General features: G+C 41.5%; 2 protein-coding genes and 2 long non-coding RNA genes across 6 annotated transcripts; 3 read left to right on the top strand and 1 right to left on the bottom strand.

The window, feature by feature from the left end:
* LOC112901884 lies at window positions 1-5,882 on the top strand. Of its 2 annotated transcripts, XR_003230414.1 has the most exons (5): window positions 1-53; window positions 4,374-4,454; window positions 5,079-5,231; window positions 5,339-5,578; window positions 5,677-5,882. It is a non-coding gene; the product is annotated as an uncharacterized LOC112901884 (long non-coding RNA). The 2 variants fall into 2 exon arrangements; XR_003230413.1 differs by lacking the exon at window positions 1-53 and having other exon boundaries at window positions 4,326-4,454.
* Window positions 5,883-6,019: 137 nt separating this feature from the next.
* Window positions 6,020-7,699, top strand: LOC112901882 (jacalin-related lectin 3-like). 2 transcript variants are annotated; one of them, XM_025970747.1, is made up of 5 exons: window positions 6,020-6,154; window positions 6,249-6,450; window positions 6,566-6,916; window positions 7,035-7,229; window positions 7,416-7,699. In XM_025970747.1, exons 2-5 carry the CDS (start codon window positions 6,265-6,267, stop codon window positions 7,572-7,574), a joined length of 891 nt encoding a protein of 296 aa, XP_025826532.1. In that variant the 5' UTR covers window positions 6,020-6,154; window positions 6,249-6,264; the 3' UTR covers window positions 7,575-7,699. The 2 variants fall into 2 exon arrangements, with proteins under 2 accessions (XP_025826532.1, XP_025826531.1); XM_025970746.1 differs by lacking the exon at window positions 6,020-6,154 and having other exon boundaries at window positions 6,233-6,450.
* A 7,173-nt stretch (window positions 7,700-14,872) lies between these two features.
* LOC112901883 lies at window positions 14,873-16,008 on the top strand. Its single transcript, XR_003230412.1, has 3 exons — window positions 14,873-14,946; window positions 15,040-15,134; window positions 15,932-16,008. It is a non-coding gene; the product is annotated as an uncharacterized LOC112901883 (long non-coding RNA).
* A 309-nt stretch (window positions 16,009-16,317) lies between these two features.
* On the bottom strand, window positions 16,318-19,150 carry LOC112872329. The gene is made up of 2 exons (XM_025935431.1): window positions 16,750-19,150; window positions 16,318-16,663 (listed from the first exon to the last, which is right to left on the bottom strand). The coding sequence occupies exon 1, from the start codon at window positions 19,148-19,150 to the stop codon at window positions 16,802-16,804; it is 2,349 nt and encodes a 782-aa protein (XP_025791216.1). The 3' UTR covers window positions 16,318-16,663; window positions 16,750-16,801.
* Between the last annotated feature and the right edge of the window lie 801 nt (window positions 19,151-19,951).

The following is a 19,951-nucleotide window of genomic DNA, read 5'->3' as shown; positions in this document are numbered from 1 at the left end:
GCATGATCCACTTGTCTGCTGCTGGGACGTTTGTTCATTCAGACCTTCTACAGGTTAGTACTGCTCCCAACTTGCATGCTTTCCGTTGGGCTGGTTAATTACCCTTGAGACCCTTCTCTTTGAAGCATGTTTTCCGTAGTTTTGGAACAAGTATTGGAACAATAGTTTCTTCCAAGATTATGACCATTATATGGAGCCATAGGGCAGCGCAAGCGCCACACTCTTCTGTTGTGACATGCAAATTCCGACCCGTTGCATACCTTAAGCCAAAGTGATTAAGATAGAGGGTCTGTTTCGCAGGGTTTATTTCGGCTTCAGCATCACCTATTTTTCACAAATCGAGATACTGTAGCATAAAGCTATTTTGTATGCCTGGATTAAAATGAACTAGAAGCCAAATGAACCTAGATTTTTTTGTTTCACCTGCTTTAGCTTCACTAGTGAAGCCGTTTTGGAAGAAACCTTCCAAACGCCCCTGATATATACATTCATCCCAAATTTCTATATTGGATGCACAGATTGATTGGTGAATGCATTCATTGTAAAACAAAGGAATATGACACGTTGTTGCAAAAGATTTAAGATGATATAATAATATTTTTACAATGTTTATCTGTGGAATCTCGTCTTCCTGTAACTAGGAGGTTGCGTTCATAGAGGTGAGTCTGCGTGCATTGTGAGTGTCTGAGTTATGCTGTATAATCTTAGAAAAAATTAAAGGTTGCATGATTCTCTTTAGACGCGTTAAAAAAAGATAAATTGAGAAATTCTTAGAAAAATAGAAGCATATGGCCATCAAATTTGGTAAAGTAATCATGATTGAAAACAATAAGTATTCGATCTATTTTTATTTTCTGTGAAAACAACCCATATCTGCCACAAGTAACCTCCAAAAGTGGTTTCGGAATTACCCGCAAATGCCATGGAAAGATTAATCTATTGAAGCCTCCAAGAGTCCAAGTTAATTCTATATGTGATGTGTGGAATTAGAAAAAGTGCAAAGTATTTGATCTTTTCCTCACGTAGTCTAAGAAAAACATGTCCTAGTATCTGGCACAACCAATTGATTTAAGGGAAATATCTGGTTTACACTCTTAAACTATCATAAAAGTCTAATTTTCAACCTTTAACCATAAAAATGGATAACAGTGACCAATGGTCAAAAACCCGGGAAATTTGGCCCTTTGAGTGGTTTCAAAAATGATTTTTCATTATGTGGAAATTTAAAATATATAAATTTAAACTAAAAATTTATAAGTAATTCATTTTAAATAAAAAATACGAACTGGGTATCAGTTTTTTCTAAAAATATAATCTATCTATTGGCACTTACTTGTCAGTTATTCTTTATTCGGATTTTTTTTGTATTCATAGTATTTCATTGCTTGTAGTTATGCCTATTATTTTTGAACAAATAAGACTCAAATAGAGCAACAATAGATATGATACATTTTTAGAAAAAATTTGGTACTAGTTTCATATTTTTTATTTAAAATAGATTAGTTTTTATTTTTTAGATCTAATTAGAATTTTTTTTTTTGAAAAAGTACAAAACCACCTTCGAAACCACCTAAAAGACCAAACTTGTCCAGTTTCACTAGTTGGACGGTTCTTGTTATCCGTTTTTGTAGTTGAAGGTTGAAGATTAAATTTTTGCGATATTTCAAGGATGTAAACTAGACTTTTCCCTTGATTCAAAGGATCAAAGAAACCCTACAATCCATGCATGATCACCGTATGGTGATCCGTTCGGTTATAGGCTTGCAGAACTGGGCCAGAGCCCTAACGCCCAAAAGTCTATGCCACATCTACGAGCAGGACGGCGGCTCCGACGATGATTAGCGACTTTTTCTATGCACCAACAAATTAAGCGAAAATCCATTACGCTAATCCTGCAGGCTGATGAGCAACATCCCAACCTAGCACCGTATGTGGAAAGATCATGCCACAGAGGACATACAGTATGGCTCCGGTGCTTGCATCCGCCTACGCGAATGAGTCGCGGCTCCAACCACCCCTCCCGCCACTCACACTGTAGGATGTGGGTATTGTTTCACTTTTTGGATGGAAAAAAGTTCAATTACTCGCTTCAACAAGTATGGCCAAAGTTTGGATAACTCTCTTAACTATCTCTTATCTATTGGTTCAACTTAACTCTAAACTATATCATTTGGTTCAATTTACCTTCTAATATAATTTATCTTTCTCATTTCTCCACCGTACAAGTAGAATCTTAATTTAGAATTTTGCAGGGTTGTAGTGAGCATCACAATGTATATCAAGAAAATATATATTCTATAAATTTGTATCATAGTCTTTAATTTATTATTAAATATCATATCCTATCAAAATAATGATGAACAAATTTTTATATAATTTTCTAAAATATGTTATGATGTCTGATATCATCCTATAAAATTGAACCAAATAACATAGTTTATGGAGTAAATTGAACCAAGAAATAGTTTAGGGGGCTATCCGGGCTTTAACTATCTGGACATTTTTTCTTTTTAAACCGTGTATTCTGGTCTATTATGTTCTATTTTGGCCCAACTTTCTTCTATTCTTATGTTGCGTGTTGAACTTTTCTTTGTTTTTTATTCCTAAACAACCCTACTTTGCTATTGCTATCCTATTTCAGTATTAGTTAGCACCCACAAAAAATTATATTAGTGTATTTTTATTTATTTCAGTTATTAGCATTTGTATGAAACTCTTATCAATTTTATGAAGCTCTCTCTTTATTATTTTAGCTGTTCATATTTGCATACATATTATACATTTTCATATATGAATTATTCCACTAGAGCAAATATTTTTTAGTGTTTGTAAACCAGCTAATGGTTTTTCTTTCTGTTTTTTCTTTCCCACAACCATAATTTGAAGTGTTATAATTTTGTTCAGTATACAATCTTTTTATTATACAAGTACGTATATATTTAAAATTCTAATATAATTATAAGTTATATTTAACAAAATTTCGTGTTTAGATAATTTGTTCTTTAAAATTTTTATTCCGCGTGAACAAACTTTTTTTCTCAAATTTGAATGATTTTTTAGTGGCGTTCAATTCTTTTCCTTATGTATTTGTTCTCGGCGTTTAAGTGTTTATTCCTCCTTTACAACATTTTATTCCATATATATGCACTTTTATTTCCCAAGTTCAGATGATTTGTTCCATGCATATAAATTTTTGTTCCTGCAAAAAGTTTGTTGCGCTTAAAAAATATTTATCCCTCGAGATTGGATAATTTGTTCTTGTGCTCAAATTTTGTTCCTCGATTTTTAATAATTTATTCTCGGTGTTTAAATTTTTGTTCCTTAGATTTGTATGATTTATTTTTGGTGTTTAGATTTCCAAATCTTCCTTTTAATCTCTCTTTGTGCACGATAAAATATTCTTCAAATATGTTATCCTAATATAGTCAAATACGGTCTTGATTTGAATATTTTATAGAAAAAACACAATGGTGCAATCAGAATTTAATTTGAATACTTGATTAGGAAACTATGCTAGCCTAATGCAAAATAGAATAATATGAAAAAAGAAGAGCTCAAATAAAATAATCTATTTTTAACCAGGGGTGCTTTGTACATATACTTTTGGATATGACTAACAAATGGATTGCACAACGTTGATAGATTACTCTAGATTATTTGTATGAATGGTTTTATTTGTGAAATCAAGGTTGTTTTAGTTAAGAGCAATTAAATGTGCACTTGGAATAATTAAGACCCCAGCTATTTACATGAAGGGTTTAGTATTATGATTTAGTCTCTTAACATAGGCACGACAAAACATAATTATTCAACTTGGCGAGCCGGCTGTATGGTATAGGTAACATCTAGCAATACGTGAATGTAAAATTGTGCGGGTTCAAGGGCTATTTTTCATAAGTCCTATGGCTATAAATTGAGGTAGAGAGAGTGCGGATATTGGCCCAACCGTGGCCACGCCATCCGGGTGCTAGCGTACTGGCTGCAGATCGGCCTGCCACAAGAGCCCACAGAGGCCCAGATACGCCATCAAGCTGATAGGCCACCACGCGCTACTGTCACCAGCATGCTGTCCGAGGCGATGCTAACTCTGCCATGGCGTGCAACCTTTTCACCAACTCTGCCATGAGTTTCCATGGGCACTCCGCACTCTCCTGTACCCCCCCACCCACCCACACCCGTGCCATGCGGGGGCGGCGGCACATATGTGTGGTACTCCTTTGTAAGAACGTAACCATCTTTAGTTCAAAGAGTAAGAAATGTATTTAATTTTCTCTATTAATATTAGTATTACTGCATCGATTTACGTGCGTACAGAGAGAGTGCGCCTTATATTATGGAACATGAGTAAAAAGTGCTTACGCCTTGTATATTAGGATGGAGGGAGTAACAGAGGACTATGTAGTGGTGTTAATCTCCCGAGTCGGCTCCGGAAGAGACAACACCATGACTGTCTGGTAAGGTTTAGGTCAGTACTGATTTTTTTTCCAATTTTCTTTCAAAGATGATAAAATAAACAGGTTGGATGTTGCATTAAAATCATGTTTAATATATTCCTTGAATATTAAATGCAACTATGAGAGACGTTATAAGCTGTTACATATCGCTCGCTTCTGTCTTTCACTCCATATGGCGCTATAGAAAATTTTGTAATATGATTGCATGTGTTGGTAATTGTGAAAATTCGATTATTTGACACTATCTATCTATATACTACTACTTTCAAAAGGTACCAGAAATCCAGCAAAACCATTGCCCTAGTCTTCAAATACCATTTCTGGAAAATTGAAATTCCATTTTGTATTAGATATATGGTGACATGCAAATTAATAAGATGGTCAACCATTTCTGTGAAAATACAGATTCCCCCACTGTCAGAAAATTGGTTTTGCTTTAAAAACGGTGAAGTATCTTTTTATGGTCCACCAAAGGGGAGACGTGTAGAGTTTTGGTTGCAGCTCCGTTTACCCTATACTTGATGAAAAACGTATGAATGGATTATGCTCAATATCCTAAAAAGAAGTCAATGTAAAATCTTTCACTAGTTTTTGCGTATAGTCATTCTTTTTCTGTTTATGCAGAAAAGGGTGGAGATAGCAAATATAAAAAGAATAGGGAGAGGCTAAATAATTCAAACATGAAGCCAACTGGTCTGTCGTTTCATATGTTGAAAGAAATCACGAATGATTTTTCAACAAAAGTTGGACATGGTGGGTATGGAGAGGTTTTACAAGGTATGATTTATATTTGCAGAGTTTTTTTTGTTGAACTGGAACCACCACAAAGTGAAAATAAATACCATGTGGAATATTATAAGAATGGGGGCTTATTACGAAAACAGGGAGTTTATAATGGGAGAGATGTTGCTGTGAAGAAGCTATACAACATGCGAGGACTTGATGAAAATATTTTTAAGAATGAACTTAACAGCCTAATGAGGGTTCATCATCAAAACATCGTACACTTACTTGGCTATTGTTATGAATAAGCCATATGGTGAACTTTTTTTTTGTTAGAACGGACCATAGAGTCCTCTGCTTCGAATATTTGCATGGTGGAAGCCTTGACAAGCATCTATATGGTATGTTTATTTTTGGATTGGGTCATATTGTAACAAAATAAAGTTATTCACTCATTCAATTTATTTACATGCTGCTTTTAATTTGTCTACTTTGGCAGAAGAATCTTCTGGATATGATTGGTGTACTCGTTACAAGATAATTAAAGGAATTTGTGTGGGTTTAATTACCTTCACGTGGGACTAAAAAAGCCCATTTTTCATCTAGATCTAAAGCCTGCCAACGTACTGCTAGATAAAAATATGGTGCCAAAAATTGCAGATCTTGGCCTGTCAAGGCTGTTCACTGGTACACATAGTCATGTTACAGGGGATAGGTTCAAAGGCACCCTGTAAGTAATATATATATATATATATATATATATATATATATATATATATATATATATATATATATATATATATATTCCTTCAATGTTAAAACCAGCCATTCCCATGTTTGGTAGAAAAAAGCGACCCACAATTGGGCATATTATCAACGAGTTGTTAGAGACCGAAACTGTCATCTGCGGACCCTTTCCTGAGGAGTCCAGTAGTGCGAGTACAGTGGAAGAAAGAAGTAGCGGAGAGGAGGAGGAGGTACAGATTATAATTTGCCTATTCATTTTCTTCAAATTATTTATCATTATTTGTTTTTCTAATTTATTTTGACTTGCTTATATATGCTCGTGAGGTCGATCGGGCTTCCCATGTTTGGTCCCTGGGGAGGAAATGCTGGGAAAGCTCACACCATTAAAGGGGCATCTCATCGTCTAGAAAGCATAACAATTTGGAGTGCTGATATTGTAGATGCGCATGCATTCTCATACAGTGAACCTAACGGGAAGAAACACAATGTAGGTCCATGGGGCGGTCCTGGTGGGAGTTCCAATAGGGTGAGCCAATGAATCTTGCATTTTTGGCAGCAGAATACCTTCTCACATGGAAGCCAACATGGATGACAATCTTTGTACAAATAGATAACACCAAAACTGTGTTTCATGCATGCAGATTCACTTTGGGCCTTCAGAATTTCTGCTGGAAGTTTCTGGAACAACTGGCCCGTATGTATGTGCAGAGGTTGATGTGGTAAAGTCGATTAAGCTGGTCACTAACGCAGGTAGCTATGGACCTTTTGGCTCAGGAGGAGGGACTTCTTTCAAGACTTCAGTGCAAAACAATGGCAGCATTGTTGGCTTCTTTGGGCGTGCGGCGACTTTTGTCCATGCGATCGGTGTCTACATGAGTCACAGCAGTACTCCCACCACTGCTGCTAGCAGTCGTGTCCAAAGGGACATAGAAAGTGATCGGATGGAAGCAAATTTTGACCTGGAAACGATAGAGGAAGGAGAGGATGATAATGTCCTTATTTAACTCAATACACTTCTACTTTGTTTATTATTTCTTTCAGTATAATCAATGATTATTATTTTTTCTATAATATGTTTATTAATTTGGTCCGGCTAATTAATACCCATAGGCGCCTTCAAAGATTGGACCTTGGGGTGGAAACGGAGGGATGGCTCATGACATGAAGGTAGTACCCCACCGTATGGAAAGCGTGACAATATGCAGCGATGCAGTCGTCAATTCTCTTACATTTTCGTACAATGACCGTAACGGGAAGCAGCGGATTTTAGGTCCTTGGGGAGGTCCTGCTGGGAGCTCTTTTACAGTGAGTGGAAGAAAGTCTTTTCTTTTCAACCAGATTCACGTGGTTTTTCGCCTTCACTGTTTTCTTCATTATATTACTTCCTGATGAAATAAGTTTTTTTTATGAAATAAGTACTGAAGCCTTCTTCAGAGAGAAAGTGGAAATAGCAATCTGGTCTGATAATTAACCATTCTCCTCCTCTTGCAGATTCGGCTTGGAGCCTTTGAGCATCTGAAGGGAATTGTCGGAACATTCGGTCCGTTTGATGCAGCAGGCAATGTTATAACCTCACTTACGTTTACCACAAACCTTCGAAAATATGGACCTTTCGGACGAGGAGGAGGAACGACGAGGAGGAGGAACTGAGTTCACGGTTCCAGTGGAGGTACATGGCAGCGTTGTTGGCTTCTTTGGACGCGCCGGGACTTATCTTGATGCACTAGGGGTCTACATTCGAACATACTGACTAATAAAGCAGAGTTGTTAAGATATTCAGAGATATTGATCTGGTGATGAGCTGAATTTTTCCGTGTTGATTTGTATGAATGAAGTAAACAGAGCTTCTATATTAGATTTTTTTTATTATTATGCCACACGATCTTGTTATTTGTGTGTGTGTGTGACTATCCTGCTTATCTTTTATTACAAGACAAAGTCTGCATTACATTCATTGAGATCTTGTTGAAATAAATCCTATATCTTAGCAAAACAGGAACTCCATGTTGTTGAAAGAATACACGTGTTCCGATGCACTTGTATCCCATATATAGTGATTTCGTATTAAAAGAACCTGTATCCCATATAACAAGCTGGACGCAGGGGTTTGTGCACTTGTAGTATACTAAATATGTGACAGTTTTGAGCATTATTTGATTAGTTTTTTTGTAACTACTCAAACAGGATTTGGTAGTTATATAACAAACTGTTTAGTCAAACTTGTTAGGCTTGCAGATTCTCCTGCGGTACGTGTGTGGTTTATCTGGTACCGTCATTCAGTTTCTACTAGTTCTATCTTGTTGAGTTCTTTTTCATCATCTTCTTCATGGATAGAGACAGGTTTCAGTCTTCCATTCTCTCCATCAATACCCGGAATGTAGTTCGCCGAATTAAGATAAAAGATATGGTGCCCCATAATAGAGACAGAAATCACAGAGTTCCTTTAAGCATGCAAGGAGGAAATGGATTAAGATAAAATGCATTATAAGCCTTTTTGTATAATTGTATTTTCGTAAACAGCACATGCCATGTATTATATCAAACAAGTACAAAAAGCATAAAGAGATCATATTTACACTTGATCGTCATGATTTGTAGGTCCATACATGAATTAAATACTTTACGAACATCATTATAGACGAGCTACTGTATAAACGGTCCATTTTGTTGTTTGTATGTGACGTGGCAAGTACCAGTGTCCTGCTGCTGAGTTCGGTTTCAAGAGCAAAGTCTCCTCGCTGCAAGATTCCTTCACGGGAGTCGATGCAACGGGCCTCCCCCTCTATTTCCAATCCATGGTCCCCTATTCAAAAGCTCAGCCTCAAGTTTCAAAAATGAGGAAGGTAAAATTAAAAAAAACTGAAAAATAGGAGCGATGAAATAAGAGGTATAGGATAGTATCAAAGGCACGCACTAATTGTTATATGTAGCATATGATCCTTTGCTGACATGTCAAGTAATTAAAAGAAGAAAGAAGCATTCTTCAACGAGAGACAGAGCCTACGCACGGAAAATCTACTTTTGAAAGCCATGCATACATCTTGCGTCGCTATATGACAACTCGAGCAGATCGACCCCAATCTCACTGAATTTTCATGCTTCGAAGACTATGTGGCCCCACCATGGCCCCACTTGAAAAAGAACATAATCTCACTGGAAAAGAATATTTAATAGATGAAAAAGAATATAAGATAGATAATTATAATTATTAGTTTAAATTTTATTTTTATATTAATTCTAATTAGCACGGGTTGATAGGCTAATATAATTAATCTGCACTACTGGTCCCTTTCTTGGGCCCGTTGTGGTCCGTCTTCTCGTGGGCCTTGGGCCTTGGCCTGCCAATTGGAAAATTGGACGGAGCGGGTCAGGTCATGTCGACCGCCAGCAAGCAGCATCATGAGCCCACGAGCCAAGGAGCAGCACCATGAGAAAGCAAGGTAGCCTCTGAAAACAGCCGATGACATATGCACGCCGGTGGCTCTCCAGGTTCAGGTTTTGCAACGCTGAATGACGTTGCATGATGATGCGCGCATGCTGACCTATCAGAGGAGGAACAAGAATTTTCAAAAGGGGAAGAGAAATAGAATGGAGCCTATGGAAGGAATCCGGTAGCATTCAGAACAAGTTGCAGTTCCAACAAATTGTGTGGACGTGGATCAGAAGAGCATCAAGTCGCCATTAGACTCCGAACCATGCTTCTAAAAACTTTCCAGCTTTTCTCCTTGTAGTCAGATGCCGCCCTGTTTCTCGGGTAGATACCGTCCTTGTTCATGCATGCCCATGAAAAAGCTAGCAGGGAGAACGACAAAAAAAGACGTATCATCTCGCCTGCGCCGTTGAAAAGTGTTGTTGCGCGAGAATATTCCTAGTTGGAAAAATAGCTAATTGGAAAAATGGCCATTGTTTTCCTGCGGGAATATTCTCGTGCAACAACACTTTTTTTAACTAGCACGCCTGAGCACTTATTTTATTAAGGGGAAGAAAATTATAATAACGTAACTACGAGAGAATTCTCGTAGCGCAAAACTACAGAACCACCAGGCAAGTGGTAGACGACCAAATTCATACTAAACCAAACAAGAGAGAAGAAAAGACCGTCCCCACGCGGCACACCGGCGAGCCCTCCCCGCCACCAGCGCCGTCCAAATAGGTACTAAACCAAACAAGAGAGAAGAAAAGACCATCCCCCACTCGGCACGCCGGCGAGCCCTCCCCGCCACCGGCGCCGTCGAGGATAAGGCCACCGAGGCACTAGCCAGGGCGGCCGCGCCGGAGATGGAGGGCTGACCTATGACAACCGTCGTGGACTAGCAGATCCGGCCTTTGGGAGCATAGATCCGGCGAATGGGAGGCCGGATCCGTTCCCCAGAGGCCACCGGCAGTGAGGGGCAAAGCGAGATGACGAGCAAAATTTGAGGACTAGGCCGGGGAACGAGGGAGAGGGGAGGGAGGGGCAGGAGGCGGGCGAAACCGGCTTCGGCTCGGTCGCATGCCGCCGCCGCTCGTCCGGCTGCTAGCGACGGCAGCGGCCACCGAAGGCAGCTAGTGCGGGGACAGGAGGCCGTGGTGTCGCCCCACGAGTCGCCAGGGCAGCTCCTCAAATTCCCAGTGGTCCCTTGCGCAACAACACTTCGCATAGTTGCTTCTGAAAACTATCTCTCGAGGCCACTTTTCTTGCTGAAACTTTCTATTAAGGTGTCGTTTGAATCTAGAGACTAAAGTTTATTCCCTATTACATCGGATGTTTAAACACCAATCAGAAATATTAAATGTAGGCTAATTATAAAATCAATCGTATAAATGGAGATTAATTCGCGAGACGAATCCATTAAACCTAATTAGATCATGATTTGGTAGTGTTGTGTTACAGTAAATATATGCTAACCATGAGCTAATTAGTATCAATGGGTTCATCCTGATAATTAGCCGTGACTTATGCAATCAGTTTTGTAATTAGCCCTTATTTAATCAACTAATTGGTGTTAAAAGAGAGAATTAAAGTTTAGTGCCTAGATCCAGATGGGGCCTGAAGCTTCCGTTCGGGCTAGTGTTGCGCTTTAAATCATAATGGTTTCGATTGGCGCAACTTGTGCGTGAGCAACGGGCTACTCGTTATTCCCAGTCCACTGTCATTTCCACTGATTCCTTTTGAGCTCGTTATTTTGTCTTTGCATCAGAGCAGTAGTGCTAGACAGAGCCGAAATCCTGTGTGTTTTCAGGACAGAACAGCTCAGAGGTTTTCTCCAACAGAGGCGGACTGCGAACCGGACGGGGGGCGCCGTCGTCTTCTAGGCAAGGGTTTTCTCCAACAGAGGCGGCGGCTCCTCGCTCGCCGGTCGCCGCCGCAATCTCTGCCTCTCCGTGCGTGACGACCAGTTCACCACCACGCTTCTGGCGACGCAGCGGACTGGGCTCCTGCCAGTTGGGCCAGGCTTACCTTATTTGTTAGAGACTAGAACGGGCTATGAGGCGCGTCCCACACTTCCATCAGGCCCTTCCCCTCCCCACCTCCGGCGCGCCGCCGGCCACCACCCCGCACCATCCACCGCCGGCCGCCGCCATGAGGCGCGTCCTTATGAAGGGCCACGAGCGCCCGCTATAGACTCCTCTTCTCCTGCGCTAAGGACCGTCGGGAGGTGCGGACCGGCACCGAGCTCTGCTGCTTCCGCCTGCCGCTTCGACGCGCCGGCCAGGTCCGTCGAGTCCGCCATGGGGGGACGCGCTCTAGGTGGCGACTGCGGATATCCTCACAGACCACGAGCCCACCGTCCAGACCGAGCGCAATGCCGGCGTCCCCGACGAGGCGACGACCATGAGTCCCGCGTTCCCCCGCTCGATTCCTTAGGGAATTTTTCCTGGATGCGTGGTGGATTTTGCGGCATGTGGTGATTTGTTGGTGTCCGCAGCGACAGGGGAGTTCGCGCTGTAAATGTGGGGGCCGCTGGACAGGATCATCATCACTGCCGGCGAGCGGGGGTTGGTTTAGCTCGCTGTAACATTACATGCGTGTTCTTTGCCAATAAAAAGAAAACATTGCATGCCTGCTGAAAGAGCCGGATAAGGAATCTGGAGATGACAAGGCGATTAAGTCACTGTCAAAATCCTCAGATTGGTCCCATTTCATTACAGGCTTGCTTGAATAAATCTGCTAAGGTGATAATTGATCTAAGTGACTATCATAAATATGTTAGTGTTTTATACTGCCTTTTATGCATTTCCCTGATATTCAATGTCACCTGCCTAGCTATGGTATACAAAGAAGCTAACCCTGATCAAGACTATGTCACAGAGGGACAAGTTAATGCCATTGATATCTCTCCTGCTCATGGCAACATATGTTCTTACTCCTAGTTACAGATTTTCTTATTTATACGCATTTTCTTTCTCTTCAACATGGGTTATCTTAACTTATATTGAATTCTATAGAAAAGATCCTGTGCATTGAGCTAGAACTGACTTGGCCTCATGTCATGGTGCATTTTTCTATGACTTCACAGGCATTCTTGTTTGTACACAATATTTTCTTAACACATGTCTATTTCTTAGATTACCTGCTCATGTTCCTGCTAAATGTACAAATGCTATTTTAAGTGTGCACCGATAGATTTAAACCAACTCTTAGGAAATGCTGTTGTTTGGGAACACATACGCGCAACAAGTTTAAATAATGCTGTCAATTTGTGATATAAAAGAAGGATGCTATTTTTTTTTTCGAAATGTCTCCTTAACGTAAGGCTCATTGGTTGGTTCTCTTACTCTGTAGGAATGCTGAAAATTCTATTGTCAATCCTATTAATTGAAAAAAAACTATTGTCACTCTCAGTCCGTGAGCATTATCATCGATTTCTCAGGAGGCCCTCGATGTTCACAAGCTCAAGGTGGGCAAGAAGCTACCAGCGTTGTCCCATGTACAAAGACGGTCCAAGGCAGGGGTGGACCCAACATTTACGAGATGGGTATTTGAAATTTCAAATGGTGTAATTTTTTTTAACAGCTCAACACCTGGCCCATACTATATATTAATAGCATATAATGGAGTATCCACAACATATATTGTTTATAACTTGAATTTGTTCAACATATAGATAATAGAACACTAACATATAGATAACAGAACGCTAAATGATCAACATATTATAGTGGAAACATCTGAAATAAATAGAGGATAAATTCTAAAACAGCAAATGATATTGATAAGAATACTTACAAATTATCAAATTATCAGATAACTTTACGATCCTTCGTGGCTTGAAAATACTTGATGATATCCTCATCCTTCGCTTGCAAGAAGAATTCCCTTTTGATGAATGTGACCAAATAATTATTCAAAATTTCTGCCCTATCTTGCTTCTTAGCTTGTTTTTGATAGTGTTTATTTTGCATGTTGTACTTTCTGGAGTTTCATTTTTGCTAACAGGATACACTGCATACCTAGCATGTAGCATCTATGGGATACGGGGCCATATGTTGTTAGGTTGTGCATCCACGATTTTCTTTTTCTTTTTTTATTGGGGTTGATCAGCAAAATCCAAACAACAAATTCAAGCATTGTGTTTGGTTTCTTCTATATATGCCTACAAACGTAATGAAAATTCTACGGTACTTGCGAAATGAAGGGTGAAGCGAGAACTTGTTTGTAATGTCTGTTGTGTGATTTCCGGAGTTTCATTTCGAGAAACATACAATAGTTAGGCTGTTCCTCCTCAAGCCATATCATGTATGAAGCCTAATCGAAATGTGAACAATTTTGAGCACTTATGTACGTTTTATTCTATGTGACTAAAATCTAAAAAAAAGTTTTAAATAAATTTGCACACGGGTAGCAAAAGCTCAACTGCACACAAGCTTTGGCTTATGAAGACTTCCTAAATATCATTGTTAATATCAACTATGGAGTAATCCCAGTTTCCTCAGTAGAAAAACTCACAAATCTATACCTATTTCTAAAACACGTCGTTTTCATCTAAATTTTTAATTTGATCCATCTTGTATCATTGATAGGTGTGCCTTAGTCCATACCGTATGCAAGTCGTAAAAACGACTCGTTCACGTAGATCCCTACAAATTAACGCATGAAAACTATATATATCCAATACTTATACCAAATTTGTCTGTAGCAATGTACGAGCATATTTGCCTAGTGAATATTATTAAAGCAAGTAATGGTTCCTTGGTCTGTCAATTGTAGTCCTACGTAGAGTTAAGGGACCAAAACCATTTAAAATTAATGCATGTAGAGTAAAATAGAAAAAGACGAAGTTCTCGACCGACACGTAATATGTTATTATGAAAATATTGATGGTGTATAATATATGCATTTTTGTATGCTAATTAATGTATTTATATAGCTTTTAGTAACAATGACACGAGTATATTTGCTAGTGAAGCATAAAACCTGTGAGATGAGTTTCTAAACTTAGGCATGATCATATGTTTGACTATATTTTTTATAATAATATGGTATTTAAAATATTTATAAAAATAAACGGCAAAGTAGATGATTGTATAAATGGGCCCTTTCGGCTCATTTCGGCCCATGAGGGCCAACTGGTCTGCTATTATCCGCCCTCCACAGGGCTCCTGCGTGTTGGGTGAGGCCCAACTTGGAACTCGCAAAAACTAGCTACTAACGGGCTACGAAATCTTAATGCAAGCCCAACAACGGCCGGGGCCAGACCAAACAATCTCGCTTCCAACAGCCGCACACGGCCCAGAAACTTTCAGATCCTTCCCCTCCACTCCCCCCACCTCCGCCGCCGCCGCCGCCACGAGGCGCGTCCTGATGAAGTACCACGAGCGCCCGCTATAGGCTCCTCTTCTCCTGCGCTAAGGACCGTCGGGAGGTGCGGACCGGCACCGTGCTCTGCTGCTTCCGCCTGCCGCTTCGACGCGCCGGCCAGGTCCGTCGAGTCCGCCACGGGGGGACGCGCTCTAGGTGGCGACTGCGGATAACCTCACAGACCACGCGCCCACCGTCCAGACCGAGCGTAATGCCGGCGTCCCCGACGAGGCGACGACCGTGAGTCCCGCGTTCCCCGCTCGATTCCTTGGGGAATTTTTCCTGGATGCGTGGTGGATTTTGCGGCATGTGGTGATTTGTTGGTGTCCGCAGAGACAGGGGAGTTCGCGCTGTAAGTGTGGGGGCCGCTGGACAGGATCATCATCACTGCCGGCGAGGACGCCACCATTGGCATCTGACACTCGGAGGTTGGTTTAGCTCGCTGTAACGTTACATGCTTGTTCTTTGTCAATATAAAGAAAACATTATTGCATGCCTGCTCAAAGAGCCGGATAAGGAATCTGGACATGAGAAGGCGATTACGTCACTGTCAAAATCCTCAGATTGGTCCCATTTCATTACAGGCTTGTTTGAATAAATCTGCCAAGGTGATAATTGGTCTAAGTGACTATCATAAATATGTTAGTGTTTTATACTGCCTTTACGCATTTCCCTGATATTCAATGTCACCTGCCTAGCTCTGGTATACAAGGAGGCTACCCCTGATCAAGATTATGTTTCAGAGTGATAAGTTAATGCCATTGACATCTCTCCTGCTCATGGCAACATATGTTCTTACTCCTAGTTACAGATTTTCCTATTTATACGCATTTTCTTTCTCTTCAACATGGGTTATCTTAACTTGCTTATATTGAATTCTATAGAAAAGATCCTGTGCATTGAGCTAGAACTAACTTGGCCTCATGTCATGGTGCATTTTTCTATGACTTCACAGGCATTCTTATTTGCACACAATATTTTCTTAACACATGTCTATTTCTTAGATTACCTGCTCATGTTCCTGCTAAATGTACAAAATGCCTATGTGTATTCCCCAAAAAAATGTCTACATATATTTCCCTAGAAAACTGTCTGTGCAATGATTGAGATGAAATGACCTATATATAGCTCCATATCATAGTGGTGTACTTTTTGACGAACTTGCTTCTGAATCTATAGTTATTGAAGTTTCTTGGGATCTTTGTGTAACTGTTCGATATTTCAGTTGTACAGGAATCTTTGTAGATGCTTGAGAACTTTATACCCATGGCAAAGGAAATATCCTTAGATTGCAATCATAAAGTCATTTTGTTATCTTTCTTGTTCGGTGTTGTATTCCTTTCTAATTTGATGATCTATATCCTCTGTTTCTTTCCACAGTTATGTTATAATATGTTGAATGCTCGGTAAATTTATACACTCATCACAAAAGATGTGTTTTCTATTTGTAGGTTTAGTGTACGCATTGATCATAAAAACCTGTGTTTTTTGTTTATTTGAACATACAAGAATCACATAATATGATGTGCTATTGTGTCTAAGAATAACAACTGATTTGGCATGATAAGCCCAAATGCTTACATGTTGTAGGTGCTCAAGAGGCACTAAAAATATAACTCAAATTCTTGCATTATCGCATCATGATGAAGTCTTACATGCAAATCCACAAGATACAGTGAAAGAACACCTAAACACAAGCAATACTGCATTTGCATTTTTCCTGCGTGGAACAGCACGACTTCCATAGGAATTGGAAGACATTCTTTATTCCCACACTGGAACTTTTAACAAACACCAATGTAAATGAAACTGCAAACAACAGTGCAAATGCTATAGTTACACGGAGGAACCAAAAGATAACTAGGTGACAGTCATAGAAGAATGGGAGGATCAGAGTTGTAATATAGCAACCAACTGCAACACACAGGAGGCTGCTCTAGAGAGGAGATGATCATTCCTGGAGCAATGAGGATGTATGAATACTGTCAAGAAACTGCTGTTAACTGTAGGCGAGTTTCAAGCAGAGTAGTGGCTATATATTACCTTGTCTTGTGATCTCAATATCAACCAGTGCTGTAGTCGCTTTGGCTCAAATTTATGCTTCAGTAATCTCAGTATCAACCACTGCTGTAGTCTTCTCGACAACTGCTTCACCTTCAGCTCCAGCATCGGGTCCACTTGGTGCTCCGGTTGTACTCTCTGTCTCCTCATCAACTTCCTGAGCATCATCTTGTTCAATGCCATTGATGAAAAGGCTGATCATCTGGGTCATGTTGCGACGGTTAGCAACTTCTTCTCTCACCGCCTCCACGGTCATCTTGACACTGGAGCTGTTGGCATACCTCACATTATACCACAAGGCAACCTCTGTAAGGCTGCTTAAGTTTTTGATACCCGAAGGAACACTAATTGGGCTCGTTGGGCAAGCATGGAACTCCAGTTGAAGATATGTGAGCTTCGGCATCGCTCTTGATTCAAAGGTGAGCCATGGCACTGGGCAGTCGATGGAGAACCTCTGGAGCTCAGGGAACCCTTCATTTCCAATCACTATAGCTTCTCTGGGAATGAAGTCCAAGCCTAGTATTAGGCATTTCAGTTTAGGTAAGTCTCTAAGTATCTCCAGATCACGAGCCCCTTGTTTGCAGACAATAATTTGCATGAAAGATAGATACCGGAGCCCATGGAACCATTGGGGAACACCTACGAATCTTCCCAGTGTCACCTTGAATTTGTCAAAGAACACAGGCGGATCAGAAAGGGAGCCCAGGAACTCCATGGAGCAGCCGAGTCCACAGTGAATGGTCAGAGACTGGAGCCAGCTCCACCTTTTGATGGATGATAGTAATGCTTCACAGTAGTCTCTGTCGGAGGACTGATGAAAGGACCATGTTATTGCAAGCACCTCCAGCCAGACTAGATGATCACCGAGAGCCTTGACGAAGCTTGCAGGCTGTTCGCTTAAATCAACAGTGGCTAGTGTGAGTAGTTTCGAGAAACGCCGTATGTCATGTGGCAGTCTTGTTGCTGTTTCAGCGGAATAAATCATTCCTTCACCACCAATGAGAAGCCTACGCAAACTGTCCTGCAGCCGAAGAATTTGCTTGGGCACTGTCAGCTGCCTTATCGGTGTGCCTCTTAGGTCCAGTCTGTTCAATCTTGTTGCCACGAACACCCCAAACGGGATCTCAGTTACCTGTGTTTTACTTGCGTCCAATGACTGCAGTCTACACAGCTCGTTGATCTCTGGCGGGAGCTTGCTGACTCGAGTGTTCCTAATGCTCAGATACTCCAGGAAAAACATTTTGCTTCTGCATATCCGCAGCAGATCCTCGTCTCCAAAATTCTCCCAACCTTCGACATCCAACACCAATAGATTGACAAACTTGTCCAAGGGGACCTCAATGCTGACTGCACCAGACACTGCTAGCGAACGTGTCTGGGACAGATCAATTTCTTGAAGCAGAGATGGGATGTTTGGATCATCGTGGTGGAGGGCAAGCCTCCGTGCTATCTGACCAGCTTCGTTGCCGTGGCCTGTTGATGATCCTGCCGCTAACAATAAGTTGAGCGTGGCGCTGGTGAAGACAAAACCCATCTCTGCTGATTTGGAGGCAAGGAACTGGTACTGAATGGGATGGACATTCCACTGCCAGGTCTCGGCTTCATCCGGCCGATTAGTGCGTCGTCTGGAATTTGGTGCTGCATGGGTGATCACATTCCGACTGACTAGACGGCTAAAGTCGGAACCAGGTAGAAGCAAACTGCCTTCATACCACCATTTCATGACAAGTTGATCCTCCTCAAACATGTACCCATAAGGAAACATGATCATGGACAACTCTGGTAGGTCGATCTCATATGGAAAGTCATAACTTGTGCCCATAGGGAGGAGGCCACCTCCCTCCTCGGCCGCTTGCGGTGGCAGCCCATGGCGAGAGGTAGCTTGAAGAAGATGCCTATACCTGCAGGGATGTTCAGCCAGAACATAAAAAGATATAGCTGCAATCAGCAGCTTATATAGATCATATGGATATCGATGGCTACTGCAGCGGAAGAACCGCGCTGCTCTTCGCAGCAGGGTGTTGTCACGTTGGAGATCAGCTTGGTCGATGACACGGGGGAGAAGATCCGACGCAACGTCAGTTAAATCTTGCAGCCATCCCGTCATCTCCTCGTCGACATGCTGCGGGCTCAGTGCCCTCAAACCCGCGACGATGTATCTGAGCTCCTCCTCTAGGAAGTCCAAGCAGCGACGCTCAAGGTCGCCCGTGCCGCGGCCCGGACGAGCAGCTTCCTTCATCTTAGAGCACCTCGCGAGGCCGGACTCTAGAGAACCTATAGCTTCCTCGATCTGTCGCTCGGGAGCAGCAGGCGCGACCGTGTCTGCCTCTCCCATTCCCAGCTCCTCCTCGGAATCCATGCACAGCTCCTCCTCGGAATCCATGCATGCATGCCCCCCTACCTGCACGGAATAATAATCAAATAAAGATCGATCAAACCGGGTAACTAACTAATATATTGATCGGCATTCATCAGTCTCATGCAAGAAGAACGTATGATGATAGAGAATGGATTAATGCTTCCAGAACACATGTATATGCATGAATGGAGCAGTGGTCTTGTGAAGCTTGCTTACTTGTCTGTGCTGATGACGAAGGATTGGGAGATAGAGAGGATCGGAAACAGCAGTATGAGTATTGTTACTTGCGCAGCTGGGGTTCAATCTTTCTGGGGCTCATGAGCACGTGTATGAACTTTGTCTCCAGGGCAGCATGCATGCAAAGGTAGCGCAAATGCGACGACCGGCAAAAAGTCTCGCGATACGAACTCGCTGCTAGCTAGCAGGTTGACGGGATGCCAAAACCCTCACGCACGCAACCAGGGGCGGGCCGGTTGCGTATGCATCCCTTCTTTTCCTTTGCCACAAAGCCGCGCCCCCTGCTCGCCCCCTGCTGCATGCATCCCTTCTTTTCCTTTGCCACAAAGCCGCGCCATCTTCCTTTATCTGCAGTGCAGGAAACCCAAGCAAAGTTCTCCCGTACCATTTGATTAGTACTAGGGAACATTGTACGAGAAATGGTCACAAGGCGAGGCCATCATCACTAGACAGCTAGTTGAATGATGCTCTCCCCTCCAACTAACCAAGAAATTTATCGTATTGGATGACACATGCATGATAAGACCAGCATTTTTAGAGAGTGGAAAACATAATGTACCCTTGATCTTCCCACTGGACAAATATCCA

The sequence above is a fragment of the Panicum hallii genome, chromosome 8 (assembly GCF_002211085.1).
Source record: "Panicum hallii strain FIL2 chromosome 8, PHallii_v3.1, whole genome shotgun sequence".
NCBI lineage: Eukaryota > Viridiplantae > Streptophyta > Magnoliopsida > Poales > Poaceae > Panicum > Panicum hallii.
The sequence above is the reverse complement of the archived record's forward strand: the minus strand, read 5'-3'. Positions and strand labels throughout refer to the sequence as shown.

Bases quoted from the DNA above. Each gene is read 5' to 3' on its own strand.
- LOC112901882 (XM_025970746.1), top strand. From the start codon at position 6,238: ATGCTCGTGAGGTCGATCGGGCTTCCCATGTTTGGTCCCTGGGGAGGA. The intron at 6,451-6,565 runs GTGAGCCAATGA...TCATGCATGCAG, and splicing joins CTGGTGGGAGTTCCAATAGG to ATTCACTTTGGGCCTTCAGA. The intron at 7,230-7,415 runs GTGAGTGGAAGA...CTCCTCTTGCAG, and splicing joins CTGCTGGGAGCTCTTTTACA to ATTCGGCTTGGAGCCTTTGA.
- LOC112872329 (XM_025935431.1), bottom strand. From the start codon at position 19,150: ATGGATTCCGAGGAGGAGCTGTGCATGGATTCCGAGGAGGAGCTGGGA.